This window comes from Homalodisca vitripennis, unplaced genomic scaffold (assembly GCF_021130785.1).
Source record: "Homalodisca vitripennis isolate AUS2020 unplaced genomic scaffold, UT_GWSS_2.1 ScUCBcl_935;HRSCAF=3906, whole genome shotgun sequence".
NCBI classification, from domain to species: Eukaryota; Metazoa; Arthropoda; class Insecta; order Hemiptera; family Cicadellidae; genus Homalodisca; species Homalodisca vitripennis.
The window spans coordinates 91,425-104,881 of record NW_025777052.1 but is presented as its reverse complement, the minus strand read 5'-3'; the positions used below and the strand labels follow the sequence as shown (position 1 = coordinate 104,881).

The 13,457-nt window shown below is 33.3% G+C and overlaps 1 protein-coding gene across 1 annotated transcript in view; it reads left to right on the top strand.

Moving 5' to 3' along the window:
* Positions 1-451: 451 nt before the first annotated feature.
* The window catches only part of LOC124371104 (cell division cycle and apoptosis regulator protein 1-like), a 28,899-nt gene continuing 15,893 nt past the window's right edge, over positions 452-13,457 (top strand). Inside the window, exons 1-6 of the mRNA XM_046829416.1 lie at positions 452-763; positions 1,342-1,552; positions 1,859-1,930; positions 8,298-8,504; positions 12,109-12,285; positions 13,146-13,274. Of these exons, the coding sequence (XP_046685372.1) occupies positions 474-763; positions 1,342-1,552; positions 1,859-1,930; positions 8,298-8,504; positions 12,109-12,285; positions 13,146-13,274 (1,086 nt within the window). The 5' untranslated portion in view covers positions 452-473. The remainder of the gene's footprint in view (positions 764-1,341; positions 1,553-1,858; positions 1,931-8,297; positions 8,505-12,108; positions 12,286-13,145; positions 13,275-13,457) is intronic.

Below are 13,457 nucleotides of genomic sequence, written 5' to 3'. Positions count from 1 at the left end.
ATCTTGTTTGACACGTCACTGCCTTCTGAATTGCATCTTTCTACTGAACAAAAAAAAGTAAAAAACATTTTATAATAATTATAATAATTTGAAAGGATATATGTTTACGTTTCGTTTGAATATTATATTACAAACCGAAAATAAAGAGGTAAGGGAATTAATTTAATCAAATGAAGGGTGCCGATTTCTCGGCGCGATGCCGTTTTCGAACTGATTTTTCTATGCCGATATCTTGGCTCACGGCCGCGTTTCGGAAAAGAAAATTCGAGAGCCAGTATTATCGGCCCGTGGCCGTCAAAGGGTTAAAAGAAAATTACATCTCTTGAAAGAAGTATGATCAAAAGAAACCTATATCCATTGATTTATTCAGTGATGCCTCTTTAGGCAAAATAATTCTCATGAATTTGTGTGAAAAATAAACGAGAAATCTATACATTTCCTAGATTAATTATTACATTGAATAATTTCAGGTTATGTTGCTGAGTATGCCTGAATTGGATGAGATCTACCAGAAGTGTTGTCTACTAGCCGATGAGAAGGAAGGAAGTTATGATGACCGTGACAGAGGTTTTGTACATCCCACTCGTCTTGTCAACTTCCTCGTGGGTCTGCGAGGAAAGAATGAGACCATGGCCATCGGTGGTCCCTGGAGTCCTTCCCTGGATGGGCCAAATCCAGAGAAAGATCCTACAGTTCTTATCAAAACGGCAATTCGTAATTGCAAAGCTCTAACCGGAATTGATTTAACCAACTGTTCTCAGTGGTATGTGAATTCTTTTAAATATAACATAGTTGTAATTATCTTGATACTCAAGGAAATAAAAAAATAATAGTTTGTCAAATAAAAAAAAAAACAAAACAAAACATAAAAATGTTTAAGAAACTTAAATGGTTCATGATGAAATCATGAAAAGTATGACATGAAACATAACTCAAAATTATTCTGTTTGTTGCAACAATTTAATTTTAATTTTATATTCTTGATTTTCATGAAGAAAATGAAATTTTACTATTGAAATTTTTTCTCTGAATAAGTTTACAACCTCTCGGGACAACACAACTAGTGGTGGAAGTCAGTTGTGCAGGTTCCTCAAGAAATTTGGAGACGTCTTCGGTAAGCCGAGATGTAACAGGAATGTTGGAGAGGTCTTTGTCTGTTGACTGCAGCAATCGGGAAGTTGGTTAGTTGTTGACTTTGGTCCATTTAAGTAAAAAAAAAAGAATTTTGTGAGGGCTAGAACACTTTGTCACGAGAGCTGACACAGGTGGACTTCACCCTTCTTCAACCATTGCCACTGTACATTGAACTACTGAGGGTTTCCTACTGATTTCTATTTTCAGGTACCGCTTTGTGGAGATTTACTACCATCGGGCTGAGACCATTCATAAGGGGAAGACGGTGCCTGCTCGTGTTGAAACCGTGGTACTTTATCTGCCAGATGTGTGGAACTGCCTGCCGACTCGTCTGGAGTGGGATGGTCTCCTCCTCGACTATAAGAAACAGCTGGAGCGTCTCCTCAACCCGGACGACGAGGCAGAGGGAGATGATAAGGCACTGCAATCTGCAGCTTATTTGTAATTTTAGATGTTAGATTAGGGGTGTAGCTGTAATGTGTCCGTGGTTGATCCGGATATCTTCACCGAAGAGCTTCAATCATAGTTCAGATCTACAATTTTACAACTTTAGCAATTTTTGACAGACTTTCAAAGGACTTCAAATATTTTTCTGTGGTTATTCAGTGATGCATTCACGTTTTTGGGTGTCTTAATTTAACAGTGTTGATTGTACGATATATTGAGCTGCTTACCTTATAACAGTGTATATATTAATTGTGTTTTGTGCTTGATTTCGTTGTAGGACACCAGTGTTGGAGAGATTCAAAAGAGAGAACCGAGTCACTATTCTCAATTAGATCCTAAGATTATGAAGGTAAGATTGGAGGAATTACTTCAATTTTGTAATTACCTGAGCTACTTTGATTTTTCTTATATATATATCTGGGTAGGTACAAAAGATTATAAAGGTGGTTAATCTGAGATTAGAAACCAGTTATCTGGCATATCCCTCCAGGGCACAAGAGGGTTCTCTTGGGAAGTACTTGAATTTTGATCATCTATACAAAAAAAATGCCAGAATTTTGAATGGCAGTTACTTAACAAATATTAAAAATAAGTAAACGATTTAATTTGAAGTTGAAGTATCTATGTTTTGTTTTTCATGTAGCATGCAAGGAAACGTTGACCTTGCGGTAGCAGTCTGCTACTGCGACTGACGTGCCTGGTGCCAGTTGGGAGTACAATGTTTACGGCATTTCACACAAGTGGTGTTGTTAATTGTCACAGTTGTTGGGATATGGGGTTAACAATGTAGATTTTGTCATCACTTTCTTTTGGCCGCCCAGTCGAATATCCTTTCAGCACACTTTCTATTTCACGAAACTTGTTAAACCAGTGACTAATTGTTTGATCATCTGGCGAATTTGGACCTAACTAGAAACTGGCACTGCACACTAACAAGCTATAATTTCAATTCTATGTACCACAGAACAAACTTTGTCATCTGATGCATTGTAAACATCATACTGATGGCTGGCTCATCAGTCGCAGTAGTAGACTGTCACCGCGCAGCGGTTCTGTCAGCATGCCAAGGTCAATGTTCCTCCCATACTGCATAGAAAACAAAAGTTAGTTATTTCAACTTCAATTTGATGTTTAAATGGTTTAGTTATCTTAAGGAAATTTATAATTTAGTGTTTTGTTATATATAAACAATTTTAAGATTTAGTTTTACATTTGAGAAATAAGAAAGCTTTGGGAAAAATATAGTTTAGGGGGATGGGCCAATATTAAAAAAGTTTGAATTTGATATCAAAGATACCAAAATTGTAGTGTTGATTCTCAATTCTGAATTCATTACGGTTTCCTATGTTATTTGTAACTAAAAATATAGACTGGTTCTAAAAAATGTTATCACTATTTGAAATATGAGTTACTCCAAACAATAGCTATGCATTGAGAAAATGAATAACTGGAAATTACTACTGTGTTAAACATATTGTCACCTGTAAAGCTCATCAATGGGTTTTCTAGCATAAGCTTCTTTATTTACCTCTTCCTGTCTTTCGTAAAAAAACCTTTTTCAACTCCAACACTTGTCAGTCCAACAAGGAATCTTCCTTAAAGCTGCTTTGATCATTGGAACAGTTTCTGCCACGATTTTTCAGTTAATGCAAAATTTAATTGCCATCCAAAGGTTCAAGAATCAAGAATCATTTATTGTCGTCCCACATAATGTTGTATGCATTGACAAAGTCAGATAAGGTTTACAATAATGTACTATTACATCAACAGTCAAGAACACCATCTCTATAGAGAAATGCAAATAAATATACAATTAAAAAATAGTCAAAATATATTATTAATTAAAACTTAATGCTAAAATAAATAATAATAAATTAATAATAGAATTAACAAACAACAGATAACAATAAAAACAATAAATAATAAATGTTAAAAATTAAAACATAGCATTATTAAAATTTAAGGTCACTTAAATCATGTAAAAGTATTTCTTCTACTGAATAGAAAGCCTTCTGCTTCAGCCATTTCACAAGACAACTTCTGAAATTCCTTAAAGTAGTGGTAACTGCATCTGGTGGTAGGAGGTTAAAAAGTTTTACACTAATGTACATGTGGCTGTTCTGGGTTTTACTTAATCTAAAGTATTTGAGGTCTATCAAGTTCTGAGATCTAGTACTATAGTTATGGACATAACTTCTAAATTTATATAAATTAAGATTTTCTTTAAGGAAAATTAGGCTTTGCAAAATAAATATACATGGAAGGGTAAGAATACCTAGATCAACAAAGACAGGCCTACAAGAATCTCTCTCACCAATACCTGCAATAACTCGTAATGCCCTTCTTTGAGTCTTAAAAACTAATTTTGCACCAGCAGAGTTGCCCCACAAGAGAGTGCCATAAGTAATGTGAGCATTAAAAAAAGCAAAGTAAGCGTTCATAACTAGATTTTTGCTTGTACAGGACTTTAATTTTTTCAATAGAAAAATAACCCTCGATAAGCGAGAGCAAAGAGAGTTTATGTGAACCCACCAATTCAGCTTCGAATCCAGGTTTATGCCCAGCAGTTTTACAGATTTACTGTCCACCTTTGAGCTCAGACTAAAGACAATCTCCTCAGTTTTTTCATCGTTTACGCTTAATTTGTTGGCATCAAACCAGAGGAAGGATCTTTCTTTCATGTAATTAATTATCACTTTATTTACCATGCTATTCTTGTTTGATGACAATAGAGTGGTGTCATCGGCGTAAAGAATACTTTTATTTGGTACAAAATCAGGCAAATCATTAACAAAGATAACAAATAAGAAAGGACCCAGAACAGAGCCCTGAGGGACTCCATTTCTCACACACTGAAGGTCTGACCTCTGGTCACCAACCTTTACAAACTGATAACGATCAGACAAGTAAGAGGTGAGAAGAGACAGCTCACGCCCCTCTACACCATAATACTTTAATTTATCAATTAGCTCACTGTGTGGTACCAAATCAAACGCTTTACTTAAGTCTAACAACAAGGTTGCAACTTCCTCCTTGTTTTCAAAACTTTCGAGAACAGTAGATATGACATTTTCAAGAGCCTTAATGGTAGATAATTTACTTCTGAAGCCATATTGAGCAGGATTCAGTATCCGATTATTTTCAAAAAAATATTCCATCTGTTTTTTTAGTAACCTTTCAATTATTTTAGAGACTACAGCAATTAAGGAAATAGGGCGGTAGTTATTTATACAGGACTTATCTCCCTTTTTAAAAACTGGAACAGTAATTGTAATTTTCAAACATTGTGGGAAGGTGCCTACAGTAAACATCCAATTGATAAGGTATGATAAAGGAAAGGAGATATCTTCAATAATATTTTTGATCAAAAAATTGGACATACCAAAAACATCTTCAGCTTTAGAGTTGCTAAATTCTTTTACAGTATTATGAATATCAATATTGTTAATCTCCTGCCATTTGAAAGGTAAAACAGGAGTTTTGATAGAAGATGAGCTTAAAATATCCAAGGAACTAGTTACATTTTGGCTAGGCAAATTACTTAAACTATTACTAATATTTACAAAGAAATTATTAAACTGATTTGCTGTAATGGGTATACTGGCATTTACACTCTTATCTGCTACACGGCCTGTTACAGAATTTATAACTTTCCACGCTGCTCTACATTGATTATTAGATTCTAGTATAAATTTATCATTTGCAGCTTTTTTTGCCAAATCTATTTGCATTCTATAAAATTTCTTAAGTCTATTATGTGCTAGGATAAGGCTAGGGTTTGCTTTAACTTTATCATAACTAATGTCCAACAGTAACCTAATTTTACCAAGGTAGAGTGTGTACCAATTTTGTTTTATAACTGACCTAGAGCTTCTATCACCACTGTTTTTTAAAATCTTAGTTTTTATCGGACATAACTCATTAAAATTTTCAGATAAAATTTGCATGAATGATTTAAAGGCTTCATCAACATTACAAGCTAATGAGAACTCATTACTCCAGTTAATCCTACTTAATCTATGTTTTAACTTATTGATGCAGAAGTTGTTTGTCAATCTGTATGTAATAGTTCTAGGTCTGCTATTATGAGAAACTCCTTCATTGTTCAATGTTAGGTATTGTGAATTGATTCTGAGAAGAAGTCCCAAATGGTCCGATAGGTGAGGCTGAGTTATTTCACACGCCACAGTACCAGGCTGAAAGTTAGAGATAAAATTGTCCAAACACGAGTGCAACCGGGTGGGTTCAGAGTTCAGGCAGAAACAGTCGTAGGATTTCAGCATATTTACAAAATTTTTGATATGAAAATTATTACTACTATTGAGTTCTGCATTTTTACTGGTACAAGGACACTAAACAGCTTCCAAAGAAACCTCTGTCCTTATTCTCAGGCTGGCAGGAGAAGGTTGATTGAGCCAGCATTTGTTGGCTGACTTCTTCCTATACCATTTACAACCAATCTAAGTATGCTGTTACATACAACTTCAAAGGAAAATATCACTGACATTATTTTCTAGACAAACTCTGTATTGTTAAAACCAAGAATTTTGTAGCACTGCTTGTGACAGGGCTAATTACAGCAGCACTGTTTTCATAAAAGGCATATTCCATTCAAATGGATATAAATTTGTCAATTTTCTGTCTCATATAATTTGTCACCACTCCAAATTCACAATATATATTTCTCAATGCATAGCTATTGTGGACCTACTCATATTTGAAATAGTGATAACACTTTTAGAATTAGCCTATATTTTTAGTTACAAATAACATCGGAATTCGTAATGAATTCAGAATCGAGAATCAAGGCTACAATTTTGGCTTAAAATTTAAACTTTTTGGTGTATATATATAACACATATTCATGTGTCCCTGAAATAAATGCAGTTAAAATAACTATTCCTATCAACTTTATTCTAGTGTAAAAATAGAATTAGAATTGACATTAAAGTTGCTTATAATAAAATATTGTATAAATAAATTAAAAGTCATATTTTCAACATTTAAGATAGAAGAAAAGCTTACAAATTAAGAGGCTCCCTAGATGTACATCAGATGCTTTGCCTTTAACATGGAGCTAAAGTTTAAAGCAGTGTTTGAAATAGAAACTTGTCTTAAATCCATAAATTTCACTTTAGAAATGAAAATTGTTTTAATTAACTAGCTGTTTCCCGCGGCTTCGCACGCTTTTCGTAAGTGTTACCCGTGTATGTGCTCTTCTGGCTCGAGTAAATTACATTTCCAACGCCGATGTAGAGTTTGCTTTGTTGCCACGATCAAGAAAATCTTTATATGTTTATAGCCATTGTACACGTGTTTTATTATAAAGTGGTCTAACACTCAAGCTTTAAGTTTAACCAGAAATTTATCTTCAAGACAAAATATACATCATAACTTAGCGCCTTCAAATAGTGTTTGGCTATTAAATATTCGTAACTGTCTCGTAATTGCAGTTTATAATGTGCAGACGCTTTGAAAACTATTATCTTTGGCAACGCCACCTGGAGGCGAGTTACATCAATAGACAGCATAGAAACCTTCTTCGTGGAAAAATACATATACATACAAATTTTCGTAATGATCGGTCAAATAGTTTATGATTCCATAAAGGACTAACACACAAACATTCATTTTTATATATATAGATGATAGATGGTTTGAAAGGATAATAGGATTTCAGATATTTGTTATCAATGTATGTTACAAAATTTGTATAAAACTACAGTCCGAGGATTGAAAACTACCCTCTTCCTCAGGTATAAAACAACCCTTAAAGCGTTAGTCTATATTGTGACTAAATGCTTAAGTTGTAAAAATCTTTTTTTTTATTTTATCAATGTTTATTTATATTTTGGAATCTTCAGGTATAGTACTACAGTAGAACCCCTCATATCCGGCCTCGGTTTTACTGCACCTCGGTTTATCCGGCCACTTCCCGGAAGCCAATATCGAAATTTATTTACCACGGCTTGCAGACGCGCAGTTGCACGCACTAGTCTCCCACGACTCTTGCGTTATTTTTGTGTATCTATTTGTTTACATTTTCCTGTGTTGTCCTCAGTTGAGCTAATAGGTTTAACCTGTAAACAGTTCGTTGATTATTTCCAGTGCGGTTAGTACAGTACAGTACAATTGTTTTGTTTCGTCAAGTGCTGTGTACTGTAGGTTGGTTTATCCGGCCGAATCGTTATCCGGCCAGGGGCTCGGTCCCGTGGTGGCCGGATATGAGGGGTTCTACTGTACAAGAAATCAAGTTTAACACATTCACTGCAGATGACAAAATTACCGGCGAAAATTATAACCCATTATTAACAGATAATTGTACTTTTTATAATTTGTTAGAATTTGTGAAATATTAGAATCTAAGTTCCATGTTTATGGATTTGAGACGAGTTTCTATTTATAACCATATTAAAAGTAGAGCCTCAGATGCATGGCAGACAGCTAACTAGAGTGCTCTCTTAAACAAGTAGAAACAATGATATTAATTAAAAAAGATTTTTTGTCTAAGTAAATAGCAAAAAAAGAGATCGTACAATCAGTAATTACAATCAATAACCACGTTATTCAATAATACATGTGCAGTTTCAGACATATCTTATTGTATCCAATTTAATGTTCTTAGTATAAACTGTGTGGTAGAATAAATCTATCAAAATTACTTAAGTTTTACACCAAAACAGCAAGTTAGTCATTTTGGTGAACTTATTCTTTAGGTGCATGATCTTCGTGAAGAGTTGGAGGCTCGTTCACTGTCGACTAAAGGATTGAAATCTCAACTATCTGCTCGGTTGACAAAGGCTTTGAAGACTGAACAAGAAAAAGAAGAAGAGGCTAATGGTACAAAGAGTGACGGTAAATCAGACAAATCTGATAGTAAAAATGGAAAAGATGAAAAGGATGAAGAGAAGAACAAAAAAGAGGTTTGTGTCCACATTAATCCTTTATTAATGTCAAATTAAGTATGTGATCATTCTCTTTGAAAGTCGTGTTTGAATATGATAAATACATTATTATCAAACTATTATGTAACAGGGTTACACATATTTGCCACCATTACAAATTTAAATGCTTACATGTATAAAAAGATTCGTTCAATAGCATTTAAAGGAAAAACTGAAATATTGTAATTATAAAACAACTAGCGGGCCCGGCGCGCTTTGCTGCGCATTTCAATAATTTTTTGCAAAAGTTGCCCGCGGCTTCGCACGCAATTTCCCGTTGAAAACAGTACACTATATTCACTTATTCTTTTTCTATCACATTCTAAACATTGCTGAGATAATTGATAGTCGTTCCATCGTGAGCCTCTTGGGCGTATTATGAAGGTATGTACCATATTCCTGCCTCTATCTAGCTGTTACCCACGGCTTCGCACGCAAATCTTAAGAACCGAAGTCCTTATATTACTTAGTAAATTTTTTTTTTTACTATAATAAATTTTAGATTAAATTAGTTATATCTCCGATGCCACGATTGAGCTTGCTTTGTTGTCTCGATCGAGAGAATATGTACACACAGAGTTTTGAGAACCATACTTCTGTCAAAAAAAACAACTAAGGTTGATTTTATAACATTCTTTATATTTGTAGCCAACGTAAGATAGTAATTATGATATCTGCATTACTCTTCTGATCAAGCATGAGCATGGTTTATATTAAATAAATATTGCAGTTAAAGGTGAATTTTTACGTCAAATTTGAATTGTATTATCTGGATAGTAAAGTCTATGTTTAACAGTGATTGCAAAAACAGTTTAAACAAAATTTGTCGTTTCTCTTAAGCTTACTCTATGCTTTAAAACTATAAGTGTAATATATGTTTACAAAGAACAGCTGATTAAAAATTTGAAAAGACGTTAACATATGTTTGCTGCAATGCATTTCTTATGGGTATTTCTGTAACCAGTGGGGCGGAATCCTGAATCGGGAAAGGGATGGGCATAGCTTATAAACCTTCTCCGTGGAAAAATACATATACGTACAAATTTTCATCATGATCGGTCCAATAGTTCACGATTCCATAAAGGACAAACACACAAACATTCATTTTTATATATATAGATAACAGTAACAAATATTTTATTGATATTTATCAACATTAAGTTGTGTTATCAATGTCAATTGAATACAACCATTTTTTAACTAATGTTTTTCCTACTCATATATTACTATTACAAAATAAATAAATAAAATTTAAATGAGTGTAATCTTGAAGATATCAAAATAATTAAAGATAAACATGTTCAGAATTTTAAAATATTACTCTTAAATTTTGAATTTAGTTATTTATATATAATGTTATGATCCATAAATTTATCCACTGTGTGGAATGTCCTAGAAAATAAAAAGTTTGTTAGGATATATTTTAATTATTTGTCATTGGTTTCTAATTTAATATATTCCAGCAATTTGTTATAAAATCTGACTCCTGTGTGAGACATAAGGTTTCTAAATAGATTTGTATTATAAAATTGTTATAACATACAAAAGGTAAAATAGCACATAAAATACAATAAAATGCACTCAAACTATGTTGTTCGTAGTAAACATTTGGAAAATTAGACTAATTATGGTTTATTACTTTTAGTAAAACGGATCCATCATTAATCCACACTTTCACTTGGATTATGAAGAATTATATTTTCACCCTCTTCATTGTCCACAGCATCAAAATCAATCGCACTTGACAATGAAATGTTCATAATATTACTTACAAATTGATCAATAGTTGGATTGTCTGGATTAGCCATTATAACAAAACAACCATATTACAACTTCATAAAAACAAACTAAAACACCATTAAATAACAACAGTTTACGTCAGAAGCAACAAATATTTGTTTACCAAAACACACATGATCTTGCCGTTGAATAAAACAAACTAATCTATATTTGCGTACCGCGTCTTTCCAACCGACTGTTGACCATTCTACGTATCAAAACAGTGCTTTATCTGGTTCTGGCAGTCGAAAGGAACAACCAGCTCTCTTAACAGATGTTTTTAGAACTAATTCTTCGTCATTTCAATAATGATTATTGCGTTTATAGATGCTACCTCGTTTAAATTATCGTCAGTTCTGTGTTTGTAGGCACTAGCCGTGCTAGAAGGATTAAAATAAACATTAATGAGAAGTAGAACAACTTTTCAATCTGTTAAAATTAAGCCTATTCTTTATATCCTATCAAAACCCTTAGGTTAAAACCTGGCTATTTGCCTTCATTAATCCTGAAACCCTTTACAATAAAAATGTTATGTCACAAACATGTACTTGAAATTCACCATTGGTAGGATAGAATCACAAGAAATGCCACTTTTACACAGCTTCAACTCATATTGCAAGCGCTCCAGCAGTAAAATAGAACACATTTGTATCTTACCTCTCTCATTCATCTTTAGATCCACTTCTCCCTAGTCTGTGAAAGTAGGTTTCAACCTATTTCCACTCATGCCTTCTCACAAATTATATTCCGGCTGTTTCTCTCCAGGATAAAATAGGATTTTTCTTATATGGTGTAATGAAATTTGGTGTCCAATATGTTATTATTAATGAACTAGAAACTCAATACAAAATTCCAATTCTTTTAAGGTTTCTTGGATCAAGTTTTCTCAGTATCACAACGTTACAACCCTATAGTTATGCCGTGAACACCTTCACTGTCGCTCTATCCTGAGTTGTCGTACATAATCTAATAAGACAGCACTAGGGTGTCTGTCGCAGTCAACGTGTTAAGTAATTATTTTTGTGCTTCCATCCTCATTTGACAGAACAGTGTATCAGAGTGGTACAGCTACACTTGTGAAGCATGTTTCATTTGAACCAGTTTGTTGTCGGATCTGCCAACAACCTGCTTGATGCTTTTCTGTGCGATATTACAGCATACTGCATCAGCTCTGGATAGCTATAGAGCAGTGTAGTTCCTATGTGGATGTCACATCCAAAAAAAATCACACAGTGGTGAAGTTACAGGCTTATAAAATAAAATAGTAGAGTATATTATTTTTACTTTTACCCCATGATCTGATGCCACAGTAAAAATTTGAAATTGTCACCCTATTTTCAGCACTTTTTGCAATCCTTTTTTTAATTGCCAAAAATGTATGCTTTGCCCAAATAATATAGGTGCTTTCCGATATATAGTTTTTTGTCCAAAATTATAAATTATAGCAGTAAAGTGAGAAATAGTAAATGATAATCGTAAGAAAATTTGTTGAAATGAATAAATAAATTGCATACTAAATTTCCTAACTTACCATTTTAAGGAATAGTAAGATCCATACACCTCAGATACTATTAAATATCAAATGCCTTTGACAAATCACTCACTATTATAAAGATCATTTCATGATTAGCATTGAAAAAGGCGTCTCTTCTCTTTCTAAACACAAGTTGCAAAGGATGCAAACATTAATTTTCTTTAACTGTTACATTTGTTGAGAAGTACAGCTTCCAACACTTTAGATACTGCAATATTGCGCTGACTTATTAGTTTTTATCCACTAGAATATCCACTGATTATTTTGCAGGAGGAAGAGAAAAAGAAGCTTGATGAGAAAGAGAAACAGTTGTTAGAGAAGCGATACACTTTGCCAGAGAAGAGCCACATCCTGGCACACCCCTCTCGGATAGCTAAGTCTGGAAAATTCGACTGTACTGTCATGTCTCTGTCCTTGCTTCTAGACTACAGACCTGAGGATTCCAAGGTAATAATTCCTTTATTTTCTATGTTTTAAACAACCTGCAAATGTTTTATGTTTTAGCTTTTACACAGTTAGAGAAAGTCCTGTTGATTTATACGGAAAGCAACCATAGCCATCTCTAAATGAGCAGAAAAATGCATTGAGGTCAGCAGAGACACTTTTGAAAATTTACTGTAATTTGGTTGAATAGGTTTAGTTAGATTAATGTTTTCCGATTAATTTTACCTTGTACTGTTATGAATAAGAATTCATTTAATAAAATATCTATTAGCTTTTTGTGAATTTTATTTACACAGTTTTGTTCAGAATAAAATTTTATACAAGTTTATTCAAAGTTTTTATATGTTTCTTGGTGACATAACAAAGTTATTGCTGCCCATAGATAAAAAAATGTGTCTTTCACTCCATTTTTTTCATTTATTCAATTTATCAGGTCAAAAATCATAAGAAGTGATTGAATTCGTTCTTTAATCTACCTTACCAAAATTTCAGGAAGACCTCATTTTACATGGTGAGCTAAAATCTTTTGCTAGCCATAATTCACTAATGAAGCATTCCTGACCCATGTTTATGTAAACCTTTTACATGTAGAATGAGCTCGCACAGTTTCACTGTATCTTCATGAATAATCCTGTAATACAGTAGTGTCCTTTGTCCCATGTTTAGCTCTTGTTATATGCAACATCTGTATTCAAACTGTGTTGTACCATGTTTTAAATAATGTTAAAGTGGTATGCATATGTAATTCTCTGAAGTACAAAATTAATTTAAAAGATATTTCAGGGTGTCCCTTGGGCTATATTAATTGTTTTTATGATTATGCAAACTGTGATTTAATATTGTATTTCTGTATGTTTTTTCAGGAACATTCCTTTGAAGTGTCGTTATTTGCAGAACTTTTCAATGAAATGCTCATGAGAGATTTTGGTTTTCAAATTTACAAGGCCCTAGTAGAAGTTCCTGAAAAGCCAAAGGAAGAAAAGGAAGACAAAGTAAGTCTATCAGTTTATTTTGTGATGGAGCATAAAATATATTTGTCTGTTGTAGTGGCTCAGTGGTGAACCCTTAGTGTTGTAGTCACCTGGGCTCTGTTCTAATAAACCTGTGATTAGAATAGTGAATGAATGTACTAATAAAGTTGTAATAAATGAATATTTGGTATTTAAGCAAATTGT